The sequence below is a fragment of the Anser anser genome, assembly GCF_964211835.1.
Source record: "Anser anser genome assembly, chromosome: 3".
Taxonomy (NCBI): domain Eukaryota; kingdom Metazoa; phylum Chordata; class Aves; order Anseriformes; family Anatidae; genus Anser; species Anser anser.
The window spans coordinates 75,863,668-75,880,817 of record NC_139722.1 but is presented as its reverse complement, the minus strand read 5'-3'; the positions used below and the strand labels follow the sequence as shown (position 1 = coordinate 75,880,817).

Here is a 17,150-nt window from a genome sequence, read left to right as displayed (position 1 = left end):
GCTCCTTCAAAGGCTAAAACAAACAAAAACAAAATAATTAAAAAAAAACCACAGTTTTCAGAAAGAACAGAAAGTAAATGAATAGATCAGTAAGAACAGCAACAGGCAGCATGATTTTGATTAGAAAACTACCAATGGCTAAAGTTAAATATTGGCACAAGAAGGCTGGAAGATTGAAATAAGCGGAGAGGGATAAGAATAAGATGTGCTGGGTGAATGGGAAACACAGTGTATGAAGCCAATCTGGAGTTATCAGACCCCTGCACTTCATTTCTTTTGCGGGCTGCAGGGTATGGTATGTGTTTATTTATCCCAGCTAAGTGCAGCTTGAAACTTTTCAGTGACCTCTGACAGCTCTTTAGTCTACTTCATGATCATTCAGCTGGCAAGACAGCAAGAAGCTTGGATTCATTCCTAAATTCATACAGGAAACAAACCAATCCTGGCATTACGTTATTCATGGCGCTTGTTTTGTGGCTTTCAGAAAAGGTGCCAGGAGTTTCTGTCACATTTATTTTGTTCCTGAGTACAGGTGTGTTCAGCATTAGCTGAAATACACTGGGACTTTCTGGAGCAGTCTCCCAGTCTGCTGTGATCCTCTCAAAAATGCTGTTTCTACTTGGCTAATGTCATGGATTTGCATTGATACACAACCAGAATCAGTAAATAAAATCAACACATTACTAACAGTCACATCGCTTAGCTGATTATATTCAAAATATTTCATTTTAAAATGTGACTGCAAAAAAAAAAAAAGAATCCAAATATATTTGAATCTGAAATACGTATTACATAACTTAGCAGATCCTAAATTTGCCACCAGGTGCTATTAAATTGTATCTCGCCTTTTCTACACTTAAAAGAGAAAATAAGAGTAATGCGATCAGACGTGCTGACTTTTTAGGTGCCACCACTGCATTAGGGATGCTCTTGTTCTTCCTTACCAAAGGAGAGAAGCAGGAGCTGACTGTTGTTTGCACTCAGGATGTTATTCTCCTCCTGTCATCACTAAAAGCAGAGAGTGCTCAGACACTGAAGATTAGAGTACAAGTCTGGATCCTATTAATACGTGATATTGCAGCCATGGTAATGACAGACTTTGGAGTATTGGCCAGTCCTGAACATTCACCGCATCCTTTTCAGTAGTTACAGCATGGAATAACAGCGGGATCTCTTTGGGCTGAACTTCTGTGAAATCTGAAATGTTCTTGAAAGTTAGAAAATACAGTGTGAGGAATTGAATGTGCCAGGGGGATAGGAAGCTGTGGCCAAACCAAGACGTCTGTTTAACAACCTAAAAACCAAACTGGCAGGTTTCCAGAAAAGAAAAGACAGATGGAAGGGAAGATATAAAAATCCCAGATACCCTCTTCTTATAAATCTACACAGCTGTTCAAGACTGCAGAGTAAAATTTGGCTTGGTAAATTTCAGTCAGTTGCAAAATCTTACCACTTGTCACTTTATGAAGAAAAAAAAATGGGGCCTGTACATGTGGCACTGATTTTGTAAAGCTGAATACATGTTACTACTAATTTCTGTCTGGCTAGATCAGGAAGATTTTAAATAACCCATTGCATATAATTTGTTTTGTCCAGTAGACTTGCACATTGTGATTTTGTGATTAACAAAGAACTGCAAAACAGACTACAGAGTTCTTTTTTCCTACTTTTTTTTCTGTTTCAGATATGAAGTTTTCTCCTTTATTATTTTTACCCTTTGTTCCCATTATCAAGGTTCTTCTATCAGCAATAAAACTGAGTAAAAATGAATAAAGAAAAAGTAAAAACCTGTGATTTTTTTTTTAAAAAAAATATTACATTGCTTAAAAATAAGAATGAAATGGAAATATATGTTAAAAAAAAGATCTTTCTTTTTTCATTTAATATGAGGAACTATTGTACTGTGTAGCTTGAGTGAAAATGAAGTAGCTATGGTGGTCCATTCTGGAAGCAAATTCCTGTTATAATCAATGGTATTTAATATTAGATTCTAGAAATTATATACCTGCAAATTACACTTTTTTTTTTTTTTTAATAGGTTCACTCCTTTTGCAAATGGACCAGATGATACCCCAGAGGAGATTCTGGCCAGGATTGGCAGTGGCAAATATGCACTTACAGGAGGAAACTGGGATTCAGTATCTGATACTGCAAAGGTCAGTGGATGCTTTCTCAGATTTTTTTCTTGTTCTCTTAAATGGAATCGCAGTCTGCAGTTGTAACAAACTTAGAGATAGTCAGAAGGGTTATTTCTCAGTGTCTTATGAAATAAGAGCTCAGTTGTCCATACTACTCTGAATTAAATAGTGCTAGGAATATCGGTAGTTTATTTCATTAAACTAAGCCATAATATAGTACTATCAGTTACACACACTGTCAAAATTAAAATTGCACAGAACTGTTTTGTCACGCAGCTGAACTTTTAAAAGCAGGGTAGGGTAGTCAGTGCCACAACCACCTGGTCTCTATGTGAATCACCTTTTTCTTCCTCAAACTTAAGCATGAGCAGGCAGTAAATAAGGTAGCATTTTTAACTTATGTACTGTCTGCAGTTGAGGCTGCCCATCTATTACAAAACCTGAAAAACCCAGGAGCTGGAATTCAACTGGTGCTGAGACTTTTGGACACAAAACCATGCACTAGTCTGTGAGACAGGCGGATGGGCAGGAAAGCTGGCAAGCTTACAGTTGTCTGGCATCAATTAGAAACTTTGACACAATTTTTATATTCCCTCAGGAGATTTCAGTTTTAGCAACTGGCAGTATCCAATGGAAAAACATTGATATATTCCACCACAAATCACAAGCAATCCTAGCAACTTATTCATCTTGCTAACAGCACCTATGAGACTCATTGTCAGACAATGAATTTTTCATCAGATATCAGGTTTGGAAATTAAGATATTCCGATGTGGTAGAGCTGGTATCACTGAATTTTAGTTGCCTCGAATGTTTGATTTCTGTTCTACGCTTCTCTTGTAAGCAGGCTCCAGAGTCAGTGAGGAGATGCCTCCAGATGGCATCCTCTCTAGGTAGCATTTATCACTCCTACAAGGTCACTAATAGCTGTTAACACTCTCTCCGTAAGCTGAATACCTGCCACATTATCTTTTGTTTGGATTATCAGTTGAGAACTGAATATTACACCTGAATATTTTGAAGATCACACTTTACATTTAAAAACAATAAAGCGTATCTAAAATGCATCACCCTCTCCGTTCAGCATGCTGATGACTGCCATTGGGAAGATTTGGGTAAATCCTGCACTGCTAGTAATTACTTTTTCCTTTTTACTGTCTTCTTCCCTTTAAACCCAGGACATTGTGTCTAAGATGCTTCACGTAGACCCTCATCAGCGCCTCACGGCAGTTCAAGTGTTAAGACATCCGTGGATAGTGAACAGGGAGTACCTGTCTCAAAACCAACTCAGCAGACAGGACGTTCACCTGGTGAAGGTATGTCCCACACCCTTGCTTCTTCCTTTCTTCCAGAAAGAGCTGGGATTTGTATAAATATTCTGGAAAGTGATAAAGGAATTGGGAAAATAGTTTGCCACAGAGGCCAAATTTAATATGGCAGTAGATTAACAGTAAAGCTTTTTGACCCGTCATCTGCTTGATATTTTTAACTTCCAGTTACATTATAATGAACTGGTGGGAGTCTGCCCGTCCTGCTACCCACTGCCTTGAATCAGAGATACCCCAGCTGTCTCCCAGCCAGCGGACACTGTGATCATTTTGTGGAAATTGTCCCTGCACAAGGGGGTTGGATGGGGAAAGGGAGGGGAGAAGCATGAAAGAACTGAATTTGAGCCCTTTTTTTTTTTTCTCTTTTTCTATTTCACAGGGTGCAATGGCAGCCACTTACTTTGCTTTAAACCGAACACCTCAGGCACCAAGGCTGGAGCCTGTATTGTCCTCCAATCTGGCTCAGCGGAGGGGCATGAAAAGACTTACCTCAACCAGGTTGTAGCAGTACCCCAAGAGGCCTCTTTGGAAACTCACAGTTTATTATTCGACAGATTCATCTTTACTTGGTTAGTAGAACTTTTTTTGGACACCTTGCATACGAAATCACCAGAACTAGCAGAAGCCCAGCGTAAGGCAAAGTTTGCCTTTGCTCCATTATTTCTTTTACATTCCAGCCAGGATCCTGAGTTTAACAACTTCATGAAGATGTGCCAACTTTGCTGGTAGCTCTGTTTCCTTAATGAGAAAAAGCCAAATAAAGTAGATGTGCTCCATCCTTCTCTCCCTAGGAAGTACTATTTTTGAGTCTTGAAGATGTTCCGTGGGAACATAGTTTTCATTTTGTTTCTCAAGAAAAGCACTTTTTGTAATGAAGACGCAGTCAGGTTTGAATGTTCTCAGCGGTTCCTTCAGGCATCATGACGAAGTGGCTCGGCTGGTCATCCCTAAGTACCTACTGATCTCCACTCGCTCCAGGAAGAGTGAAGGCTGCAGAGACACATGGATGACATCTTACTTGAAATAAATGCTATATGACATGAAGGAGAGAGAGCTGCCGGTGGTGAAGATACCCTCTGATTTCAAGAAATCTTTTGCACTTTGCCCCTGCTCTCTCTGGAAGAAAGTCAGCAGTGCTTGAGGAGGAGCGCGTGCCGTGAGCTTGACTTACTTGGAGGCCTGGCCCACCAAGAGCAGAAAGTCTCTGAGAAACTTGGTCCTCCAAGGAGGTTGTGGGTGTCATGAGACTGTGGGAAGGCATTCATGTAAAACAGTGGGAGTGGGAGCCTGTGGGTCAGGGGGCACAAAGGTATCTGGTCTTGGCTAGCAAGGAGGAGAACGGCAGGCAAAGCCACCCACGGCAGTGTGATGGGGAGCGCTGCTTGGGGGAGCTGACGTGCAGGTGCTTTGGAGGCTGACCAGGGTTCCCTCTGAGGGAAGGGGATGGTCCCCCACTTGGGGGTGGTCCAGTAGAGGGTCTGTGGGTGCCTGGGCTGCAGAGGGGCCAGGCAGTGTGGTGCAGCTGCCCTCCCATAGTGCTGATCCCGCTCTGGGCCTCCTCCGGTGCCCCGCTCCCTGTCCCTCCTGCACACGGGCAGTGCCCGCTTCTGAGGGGCCCAGCCAACTCTGTCACGAGCTTTAATAACAGTACAGTATGAGGAGAAACAGGAGGATGCTGTGCTTTTATATTTATATAAATATATACACGTGTATTTATATATATATAAAAAAAGAATCTGTACCTAATACCCGGATTTTTCAGGTTCACGGAAAGAAAACCTGTTTGAAAGGATCTCAGCAAAATGGACCTTTTTTTCTCATTCCCTGAGCTATTTTTTTTTATTATTTTTCTTATCCATTGTGGCATATGGTGGTCACAAGCTGACCAAGATTCTTCTTTGTACTGCATTTGTTAATTTTTGTTTTCCGAGTGAATTTGTCACCTCAGATGCTTTGTGGGAGAAGCTAATGTGCTATGTTGGCTTTTTTTCTGTTGTGAAGCAGGGGGGAAAAAGGAAAAATGTGAACATGGAGCTTCGTATGCTAGAGATGGCAATTTTCCTTGCTGGGTAGTTTGCGCACTGTGGTGCCAAACTGGAATTTCCAGACCATGGCGTCGGTGTCCAAGGGAACGAGGAGTTGCATTTGCTATAGCAATATGCTCCCTAAAACGATCTGTGTTCCAGTGTTGACTGAACTTTGTTTGTTTGCATTAGTCTATTTTTAAATTTAAATTTATTCTTAATAATTTAAACCAATATTTAATGTTCAGGTTTATGTGCTGTGCACACAGGAATGCTGCAAAGCAGCTCTCCTTGAAGCCCTTCTCTTTTCTAGAATAAACAATGCTGTGAAACTTCACAGAGAGGATGAATTGGCTTGAATTGGAGTGCGTGAACATGCGCAGGTGTGTCTATGTTTATCTACACAGCAGCAGAGAATAATATACCTTAACTGGCTAAGCTACCCTGGCTAAGCTGTGCTCCGTATCAGCTTTTTGCTGCCTTTACACTTTTCCTCTCACTGGAAGCTAATTAAGTCTCACGTACTTCTGCTGTCAGCACACTGAGAGGTGAGTCTGCAGGCAGGGGATGTCCTGGCTCATGCAAAAATGCTCTGGCCAGGTCCCTGGAAGTGATTTCTGTCCCGGAGGAAGGCAAGATGGGCACAAGGATGCTAAGGGCAATCTGGAGGGAGGGTTGGATGTTCTGGTGTCCCAGCTGATTTGTGCTGTTTCAACAAAATGTCTTTTAATGTGTAATTGTATGTGGGCAGAAAGAGTGTTGTAAATATTAGGTACAGTTTTTGTCTCCCCTGGAGATTTCCTGTTCATCTCTCGTTGGTTCACTTTGGTTTCTCTTCACAGTCGTTGGAAACAGTTTGATCCCCTCTTGATATTTATTCAGTCTTAGGTTTTTGAGCTTTTTTTTTTTTTTTTTAATCTGAATATTGTTGTAGGCCAAGCTTAGAGGATGCAGGTCTTCCAGAAACTTGATGGTTTGAATCTGTTCCTGGTCTAGCTCTTCGAACCCACCTTCTATATCCCTATTAATCATACAAGGTTTGGGCTGTGTACAGAATGATATATTTTGATGTTCATTAATTATTTTCCTTTAAAGGCCCATAAATTACATATACTGGTTTTTGATTACCAGGATTTTGTTGCCAGTGCATCTAGAGGTATGCACATGTGTGTGTACATGTAAATACACAAAAACATGCAATCTCAGCTTGTCCGAATGAGAAGAATACCAGTATAGTCGGTGCTTGAAGAGATACTCAGAGGAGTTGGGTCTGTGGTGTTCTTGAAAATCTGACACTGAAAACAGCAGTGGTTGCTCTGGGCGTGGACAGGCACGTGGCTCAGCAAGCAGCTCTGCGCATTGATGAAGTTGTTGTGTGGGGCCTCCCCTCCACCCCAGCTATGCATCCCAGCAGATCACCCCACACACAGGCTTGCTACTGGAGGTGCTCTTGTGAGGGTTTTTCTGATTGTTTCAGTCAAAATGAACCCAATTAGTCCATTTCTACAGTTGTTCCGGCTGATGCAACTCACTTGGACTGAAATACAAGAGCCTCCGTCAGCAAATTGAAGGCACAGTCACTCCTGCTGGCTTGCACTCATTATTGCAGACTGATAGCAGCTGCCACTTCCCCCAGCCCAGCTGCATCCAGGGGAAGATGCATGGCCAGGGCCTAACTGCTGCTCCGCCTGCTTTATACCAGCATCTCTTTTCCAGGCACCTTGCTACAGTACGCTCAGCAATAAGCATTTATTCTTTCTAGGAGAAAACAACTGAAAAAGGCTTAGCCTCTCTATCTCTCTCTCTCTCTATATATATATATATTTAATCTTAAGGGACTTTTACTAAATGCTGTGCTTAACTCCTGAAAGTCTAAAAATCTCTCTGAATTAGATAACACCATCTTGCAGGATATTAGTCCACAAAGCGACCTAGTGCCTTAGGCTATTATAAATAGTACGGTTCAATTTTCAAACCATCAAAGTGCATAAAGCAGTGACAGTCCAAGCCATCCTCACTGTGTCTGTCACAGACAGTCAGCTCTTCTGGAGAGGTACTTCACAAGCTGTCCTTCAGCTTACTAGAGTGGAGTCTGTCCAGCAGGGAGAGGGCATCTCCTCACATTTTGTAGAGCTGGGTCCCGCCCCTGCAGCTCCAGGACTGTGACGAAGCTAAATGGCCCTAAGACACAGGGAAGAGTTGCCCCGTTTCCTACACAGCACCGCAGCTTGTGTATATGGAGGGGTATGGGAGATGCTGCTCAAAGGGAGGGCTGCCCTCACCCTGAGTCCCTCATGAATTTTTACTTCTTTTAAAATCTGATTATTTTTTTTCCCAGCAAGTTTTAACAGCAGATAGCATTTATAAAGCCCGACTTTTTCATCAGAACACAAATAGCCCCACAGACACTTCATAATCAATCTCTGCATCTGAAAGAAAAAGGAAAAAAAAAAAAAAGCCATCTGACAATAGATTCTGGTTTGCATCTGAAGAAAACCAGCTTGAACAGCTCCCCAGTCCCTCTCCCGGGGCATGGGGCTGACCCAGGCATGGGGTGCTGGGAGGATCAGTGTGCGTCGCGCTTCCCCAAAGCACAGATCGCCTGTCCCTGTGCTTCACCTAGCACTGCGTGCAGCACCAAGGCTGTTTTCAGCCGGACTTACGGCTGAACAAGTTTTAGACTGAGTTTGAAATGGATAATAAATCTGTTGGCCTAAAGGGTAGATCAGACTCTATTAGGAATCAACGTGTGAATCTTTAAGGCACAGAGAAAGGACAAAAAATCTGTTTGCCTGTGTAGTGCTGTGCCCCAGCACAAGGACTGAAAACTCATACCAGGCACTGGTGCAGCTCAGTAAAGGCAGTTGCTGTGTGTCTGTGACATGAGTTATGGCCAGGCTCAGATCATCCCCGAAACCACTCCTGTGTGCAGTTTCGCGTGCCGCAAGGGTTTCTTATGCCACCGGTCCCTAGAGCTGCAGCCAGTGCATGCCAGTGCTGAGGCTAAAAAAAGCCAGTCACTCTCTCTTGACCTTAGCTGCTTTCTGTGCTTTCCCACCTCCCTTATCCAGGTCACGGTAGGGCAAAGCAAATGTGTCCGAACAAGCGGCTGGGGACAGCAGCAAGGCAGATGCGTCTTTTCTGATGGCAGCGCCGTCAGCACGCTGCTGAGTCGCAGCTCGGGTGCCACCCGCCTCCCTCTGCATTATGCTGAGCCAGGTTCGGGTGCCCCCGGTGTCGGGGCAATGCACGGCTGGGTTTTTGTAGGGAAGCAGGTTACCTAAGCCAGGCTGTGCACGCAGAGCAGGAAGGCCAACCAAGGCTTCGAAGTTCACCATGAGTTCACGGAAACTGCCAGTAAGCGGGAGGTGTGGGCTTACAGGTGGCATGCCATGGGGAGATGGTGCTGACTGTGTGTATTTTGGCCACCGGTGAGCTTGTAAAGAAGATAGGAAAAATCCTGGCATTTGTCTTGAAATAATCCATTATTACAGAGGAAATTCCCAATTTTCTGGAGTGTGATGGCACTCTAGATCCCTCGCAGGAGGAAGGCAGACAAACATGGAAGGTAAAACGGATTACTGCAGCAGAAAAGGAGGTATCTTAGCTTCCACAACAAAACAATTTTCATTCTTTTTTTTTCTTTTTTTTTTTGAAGCTGTATGTTAAGATGTTTGTAGAAAAATTGCCAAAGCAGACAATTAGAAGCAAAATTCCCTCTCTGAACATCTGCAGACTGCTCCTTTAAACAGGAGCCAAGTGAGATCCAGGGTCACGCATCTGAATCCTAAAAGACAGACACACAGCACAACTGGCCAACCAGCGCAGAGATCCTTTAGATTAAAATAAAAAGATTTAAAATAATGCTAATCAGGTGTTTTTATACAGTTAATAACAAGGGAAAATGTGCAAGCCCATTTTTTTTTTCCCCTTTTGAAGTACACATCAATATCCTATAGAAGTGTGTACCCTGACATGCCAGCCGACCCTGCTCCTACAGCTCCACACTGCCCCAGGGTGTTGGGGTTTGGCTGCCCCCTCCACAGCTGCCCACAACAGGCACAAGTAACAATCACACATCCCCTCGGATCCTGACAGCAAAACTTTGTGTATTTTTACTCAGAAAATGAAGGTAAAAGTAAGGCTCTTGCTGTGTACATAACTAAAATCCTCAGCATTTAGGTGAAGTGTGGGTGGAAGCCTATGCAGAACAAGAATGGTGTGGAGAAAATAAAGTCATGTTTGTTCTTAGAGACAAATTTTAGCCAAAACCAGTTCATGAGTTTTGTGAGCCTCGGCCTAGCATCTCCGTGTGCAAGTGGGTGACAACACATGCGAGTCAGCCCGCTAACCAGGCATCTGATCATGCATATAAGTGCTGGCTTGCGTGTGTAGGTGTTTTGCAGCCTAAAGTTCAGAGTTTCAGAATTGGGAGTGTTGTATCCACCTGCGTTGTGCTAACCACAACGTTCAGCGTTGAACTGTACAACCACACATTCTTGCGCAGGTATAAACAGTTGCAGATTCAGTTTGTGCTCCATTGTTTCCTAAATGGATATGATGGTCATAGTTTTCAGACATCATAGACTGAAAGACAAATGGGGAAAATGTATGCTTTTTGGATAAAGGAGAATTTTGAAAGGGGAGTCTAGAAATAAGCATTTGGAAGTATAGAAAATGAAAACCAATTGCTAAAAGATTGTTTCTGATTTGTTCCTTGTAGCCAAATCTTTTGCTCCTTGTAGCTAAATCCTTCCTCCCTTATTCTTGTTGTATTTGTACCTTATTCTGTACGTGGCTCTGGCGCAACCCAGGGCCAGCTCAGAGCAGGGTCCTCCTGGTGTCACAGCGGTGGAGTGTGGCCATTAGGTGATGACGTGTGCAAGGGGTTTACTTGGGCAGTATTAAATGAATCTGTCAAAATACGAACCATGATCTAGCACTTTGTTTACAGGCTCCATATTCATGTTTACAATGATTTCTGAGGCTCACGCTTTTTACGTTTCCTGTATGAAAAGGGCAGCCGGTGTACAGATATTTATTATGTTTACCAGCGTTTCCGAATAGATTTTTTTTATAGTACATGGTTTTATGAAGTGTAATATTTTTATAGCAGAACGACGATCTTTGGACTTTCTATATTGTTACATACGACTGTTTGCAAATAAGCTCTTTGCTCCCCTTTCTCTGTGCACTGTGTCCCGTGTTGCTGCTGCTACTGCTGCTGGCCTCAGCTGCTGCTGCCCCGCGGTGCTGTGGGCTGACGGTGTTGTGAAACTGTGCGAGCTGACTGCCAGGAGCTGTGACTGTGCCGAAGGGCTGGCTGCCTGCTGGGAGCCCGGCAGGAGGATGGGGAGCTGTGCTGTACCAGGGCAAGGGCTGGCTGCGGGTGGCCCCGAGGGGAAGCCTCAGTGCTCACCTTTGTCTGAACTGTGCCGTTCTGGCTTGGCATGCCCGTCCTTTCCTTTCTTTATAAAGAAATAAAAAAAGAAGAAAGAAAAAAACAAGTCCTGCTTGTTTTTGCATGAATCCTTTCCAATTCACAAGCGCTGGCCGCGTTTGAATGCTATGTGTTGGTCACGGTAAAAGCACACCGTTACCTTTCCAAGTTACACCTGGAGCTGGTACCTCCATGCAGGTACACTCAGACCTCTGATTTGGGAAGCAATGAGTAAGCCTTTAACCCCTCATCAGCCTGTTCACGCACCAGCCAAATTTGGGATTTCACTGCCAGACCAATGAGAGCATTCACACAAGCTGCCTGATGTGGATTTCCCTTACCCCTCAGAGACCTCCTGTGGCACGGTTCTTCTGAGAACTGCTGGCAAGCAGCCTGCGTAACCTCTTCTGCTTGCTGACCTTACCGGTGACCACAAAAGCAAAATCAGCCTCTCCTACCTGGAGGGCTTGATTCTGCTTCCCTGGTGTTACCACTACCACATTCAGGTCCAAGGAAGCATAACCAAGCAAACTTGGACTTCAAATACATGGCATAAGATTTCTGCTCTGCTCAGTGGTAGCCTCATGCCTCTGTTCTCCTGCAAGCTGTTCCTGTCCTCCTCCCACTTCTGCCCTTTCTTTCTTTTCCCTGTCCCTAGCAGAAGCGACCCTTCATGCATTGTGGTCCTTCATCACTAGGACACCTGTATGTCCCTTGCTGTCCTCTTCCTCCATGCCCCGGTGCCTGCCACAAACCATTCATCCTTTCCCTTACCAAGCTTTTCTCCCAGAGGTCCATCTTGTCACTCTTATGGCCTTTCCAGAGAGGCAGGGCAATGGCTGATGTACATTTGTCTTTATAGGCCCACTGGTTAACAGAAGGAGAACCCTAGTCACGTACAAGAACATCCAAATGAGAAGACCAAGGGAAAAAAAAAAAAAAATGCTGCATCTTCCCTCCCCCCTAAGTCCTCCTTTAACGTGACCATGGTCAGGGGTAACCCCAGCTCAGGCACTGTTTGACACACAGCTCTGCAGAGGATATGGCGAAGAAGCCATGCACAAGACCCTGGGCAGGCAGATGTGAGTCTTTCCCCCTGACCCCAGATGTCTTACATGTCTGGAGGCTTTCCTTATTCTGTGGTGTAGCACTTGCTGTTACTGATGCTGCTCCCAAAAGAGGAGGGCTGCCCAGAATATGCTCCCCTGCCTCATACAGGACACAGACCTTTCAGGAAATCTGCTTTAGCAAACATCTCAGATCACTGCAGCTACTCGTAAGTGACCATGACTTTTTTTCTGGATGGAGATGAATGCATTTTGTAACAGAAAAAAAAATAAAAAAAAGTAGCAAGTAACTCCTCTTGTAATCCTGCCTTTTAGTCACCATTCATCCGTTTCCTTATATCTTCTCTTTTAAGGAGGTCTCATTTAAAGGGCAGCATAACTGCTGGCTGATGGCCTCAGGCACTGCAGTGCAGCAAATAGCAGGTAGTAACAACAACAGCTAATGTCTGAAGATCATGAGAAGCACAGATTTTGTGCTAAAAGCTATGGAGCAGAACTGAAGACAAGGATTTTAGCCTATGCCCATCTCCTGGGATTAACCACAGTTCACTTTGTTGTGCACTGCCTGCTGAAGATGGCATGTGCCCATTTTCTGGATGCAAGGTGGAAGAAGGGAGTCTCCGGACTGGAGAGCTACTCGTGGTACTCTTGCTGTTTTCTAAACAAGCAAAGTTGGCCTGAGCATGTTCTTTGTTGAGGAAATTAGTCTATAAAAGGCTGGTGAGTCAGTCTGTGGCGAGGCTGCTGGTTGGGCTGGCTTGGCATGCTGCTGCCTAATTGATTCTTCCTGTCCTTCAGGTTCTGCTGCCACCAGTAAAAATAGCCCTGGTCATAAAACCTCTCACCTGCCCCACAGCAGATAGCAGGCTTGAGCTCTAATGCTAGTCTCCTTGCTGCTGAAAGAAGGACATTATTGCGTTAATGCATGTGAGACTTTTCCTAAAGGCCTGAATGTATGTCACCTGTTGGTATGAAACATTTCAACTTTTAGGGACAGTAGCTGTTACATTAGGGCCGTAAACACAGCAAACAGAAGCAACCGGTGTCTCACTTCTTCAGAGAAGGGACAAGAGTGACCTGTTAGCTGTTACACGCTTTTGGCAGTGCTGACCTTTTGTCATGTGGAGCTCAGGTTTCATTTCAGACACCAGCCTGCTGCCATCTGCTACAGGGCTGCGGTCACTGCTGTGGGGTCTGGAGACTAATACAGGGGGCAAGAACTCTGTCAGGGAGTTAACAATGCTTCACACCACCTATACCATACGGATAAAACCTGTAACAAGAGCTGGTAAACGGTGTTTCCCCCCCAAAAGCAAAAAACTTACCAGCCTAAAAGCAAAATAAGTAGTAATAGCACTTGTAGTGCACTAATTCCTGTGAACCACAAGAGGGCCTTAAATAAATATATGCCAAACATGAATGAAATCTTCTAGTACGAAGAGATGATGACAGATCTTGAATAAGCTCTCCAATTAGAATTACACTGTTTTAAAGAGTGAAAAACAGACCACAAAGCCTTGAGTTCTTAAATTCCCAATTCCTGGAGCCAAGTGATGGCTCGTGAACTGACAGGCTGCATGCTGATTCTGCACATCCATGAGATGTGAGGTAAAGCTCACACCTAGCGAGAGCTGTTCCACCTTTGTGTCGAACACTGCTGGAGCAGCGTCCCTGAAGCATGACATAGCAGAGGTGTGTTTTGACCCTGCCAGGGTGCCCTGCCATGGGGTAACAGCCCCCCTTTTTAGCCCAAAGAGCCTGCACAGCTGGAAGCTTGCTTCAGGTTCCCAGGAGGCGGGATGTGCAGGTTGGACCAACACCAGCCGGAGGAAGGAGCTGACGGGGTTCCCTTCGCTGATCTGCGGCACCCTTGGCAAGCGCTGGAATCACAGGGTTTCCACATGATGCAGAGACAGTGTTCATGCCGCCTCCTTCTGAGCTTTCAACGAGAAGTATGAACTGCTCCGACCTCTGGACAACCTTCAGGGACACCCTGAGCAGAAAGCAGCAGCAAAGTCACAGGGTGCTGTCACGATAAGGGCATTCCTCTGCTCCAAATTTCCTGTTGGTTAGGTTTTGTGGGACTTCCTGCTCCGAGTGAAAGGTTTTGCTTCGGGCATGGCTGATTATTCCCTGCTCACCCACGTGGCAAAGCTGGGCATGCAGGGCAGACTGTGCTCCTCTCCAGGCACCAAGGATCAGTAGCTAGGTATTGCACAGCTTTTGGATGTCAGCTCTTGTATTTACTTTGTAAGGCTCTCAGTGTAATAAATAAATACATAAATACATATATATTTAAGTCATTGAGAGGACTGAAACTGTAGCACTGCCACTTAGTATTAATGTTTATTGGCAAGATCAATATCTGTATAGAAGTGATCCTCTGATTTCTGTGGGACACAATATTTCAAAGTTTTCTGATAAGTGAAGGACTCACACCACAGAGTTAGGTTGTCTACAGCGACCCATCTCACTTCTGCACATGCACATTTAGGATTGTATGTGTCTATTTTCTTAAAAGTATGCCCACCTAAATCAGTACCTTTTTTTTTTTTTTTTCTGCTGGATGTTGTATAAACCCAAGTGACTCCCCGTATAAACCCAAGTGACTCCCTGTTGAGTCCCAAATGACCTTGTAGAAGTCCACCAGGACCTATTGTTTATTTCACTTTGATCCCAGCAGCTTTGGAAGGGACTTTGGTATGTTTGCCTTCAAGTTACTCATCTTGTATACCCATGGTTTGTTTATCCACTGTAGTCTACTGAAATCCCCCCCCTTTTTGGCCTGTTAAAGAAATAGGCCAAAGGTGATGTCAGGGTCCCTATCTGGGTGAGCATCACCAGTTCAATCAAAGACAACCTTTGGCTTCCTCTCCTAAATCAGCAGCATCCCAGATACTGCCTGGCTCTCACCTTTCACCAGTAAATCAGAGAAATCTCAGCCCACCAAGCCAAAAAATGACTCCAACTGAAGCAGATTTAGCACCGCTGAGGATACAGTAGCAAGACCAAAGAGAGCCCAGGTATAACCTCACCTTTCCGGCTCAAAAGTGCTAATCTGCTTGTTTTACTAAATCAAGCCTACCGCTATTTGTGTTCAAGGTTTTCCAGCAGCACAGTTCTGGGGAGCTGTTCTTTAGTTGTTCTGACAGCAGAGCGAAGCCCAGAACTGTACTTTTCCACCAGGACCCATGCCCCTTCTGGTCACCCCCAGTCTCAACTGGGGGAAGCCAAGGTCCAGTGAAGCAGCATGGTTAAATACTAGACATGAATTTACTAGTAGTGAAGCATACTGGGAGCCTGCATTTTTAAATGTCATCAACTAAATTTATATTTGTTCAGCTCCACAATGACCCATGGTTTCTGAGGAGAGGATTATACAACTAAAACGACTGTCACTAATTAACAGTGCAGCTGAACTTTGATCCCCTCCGTTTCTGCCATCAGTCAGGACCCCAATTTCAGTCTCCTCCTTGCAACCCTGGGGCATTTTTATTGGATAAAACACTTTAGGATGGCCATGGAAAACTTGGGAGAAACCTGTGACTAGTTCTCTACATGAAATATGTGTTTCAGCATACTCTTCGCAAGGCAGGAACAAAAGCCCTACTGCAAAGCACCTGCAGCACACACCGCCCACTTTTCAATGTTTTATTAACCCAATATTATTAACCCAAACAAACAAACATACAAATAAAAACACAAGATTAAAAATGTATCAGCTGAAACCTCCCTCACAACCTTACCTGAGCTGTTCATGCTATGCCAACAGTGCTCTTTCCTCAGAAAACTGCGTCTTCCCCCTTTATCCAGCTGGAACAACCAGCAGCTTCTGCTCTGCAGCCCAGCTCAGCCCCTGCAGGGAGGTGCAGCCTGCCAGGTGAGCACTGCCAGTCCTCCTGCTCTGCTCCTTTGGAGAGGGTGATTATAGCGATAAAGTGATTACATGTCATTTAACTGTAAAATAAGGTTTCCCCAACTGAGTGAAGGAGGAGATTTTTGCAATGCGGTGTTACAAGAAGCGGCTCTCTTACCCCAGCTGACCCGATGTAGCAATATAAGGTGCAGAGTGCACCTGATGAACAAGCAGGCTTCATCCCTTCCTCCCCAAACACAAGATAATCATCAACAACTGCTTGGAGGATACCAGCAGTGCAGTGGTGTGATATCAGAGACAGCAGTTCAGTCATTCTTCTTTGTGGACATTAAAAACAAAACCAAACCATTTATTATCATAGTAGCCAAAAATTATTTCTTTACCTAAGAAAAAAAGAAGTAAATTACCCAAGTAAAAAAGAAATAGTGTTACAAGTGTTCATTTTTAAACAACAATCACTGTACCCTTGGAGCTCAGTGCCTATAGCTACATTACCAACTGGAAGTATAAGCAACCTGCAAAAAAAAAAAAAATAAAAAAATAAAAGCTGTTAATTGTTCTTTCCCTATATTGTAAAACTTGACTTATTCTAAAAAGCTTTAGCAATACACATTTATATTTAAAAAGAGAATCTAAAATGATCTTCTTTGAAGCACTGTTGAATAACTAAACTGTAGAGATAATCTTTAGCCCAGAAAAAGTCTCAAAGCATTTAAAATCAGCTCAGTTTTCATGACAGCGAAAGCTCAGGTGAATACAGCCATCACCACTGCACAGATTTCAGCATGAAGATGGCTTAAATAATCCAAGCTGTAACTCTGGCTGGCCATTATATCACGTGTGACTAATTTAGGACTCAGAGCAGCCTCATCGCAGAGAAGCCACATCCTCCAGCTGCCCTAAGGCCCTGCTGCTTTCCGCCTGCACCACCCGTGCCAAGCGCTACCCGTGTGGGGTGCACCCTTTGTCTACAACTGCTTGGCTTTTAGGAAAAAAGTTGCCAGGAGGAAACTTGCCCTAAACAAGAGCTATACCGTAAGCTTAACTAGGGGAAGGCATTGTGGTTTTGTTTTTTCATTTGGGGTTGTTATTCCCCCCACCACCACCACCACCATCAGGGTAGGTTCTTGGATGGGGTTTTCACAGCACAGGACTCTGTTTGCTATGCTCATGCACTATAGACTGTGGCAGGGCCAGTTGGCTCAATTTCTGCGAATGTAGTTTGGAAGGCTAGGAACAGCTGTGTTAATAAGTTTCAAGTGTTCGGACCTGCCTG

At 44.2% G+C, this 17,150-nt stretch overlaps 1 protein-coding gene across 12 annotated transcripts in view; it reads left to right on the top strand.

Annotated features, from left to right (window-relative positions):
* RPS6KA2 (ribosomal protein S6 kinase A2) overlaps positions 1 to 14,904 on the top strand; it is a 308,943-nt gene extending 294,039 nt beyond the window's left edge. For 10 of the 12 annotated variants that reach the window (XM_083828095.1, XM_083828099.1, XM_083828097.1 and 7 more), the window contains 3 exons: positions 2,039 to 2,156; positions 3,317 to 3,454; positions 3,846 to 14,903. In XM_083828095.1, the coding sequence (XP_083684221.1) occupies positions 2,039 to 2,156; positions 3,317 to 3,454; positions 3,846 to 3,971 (382 nt within the window). In that variant the 3' untranslated portion in view covers positions 3,972 to 14,903. Of the gene's footprint in view, positions 1 to 2,038; positions 2,157 to 3,316; positions 3,455 to 3,845 lie in introns of all 12 variants that reach the window. The other 2 variants (XM_083828092.1, XM_083828093.1) reach the window with 1 other exon arrangement.
* The last annotated feature ends 2,246 nt before the right edge of the window (positions 14,905 to 17,150 follow it).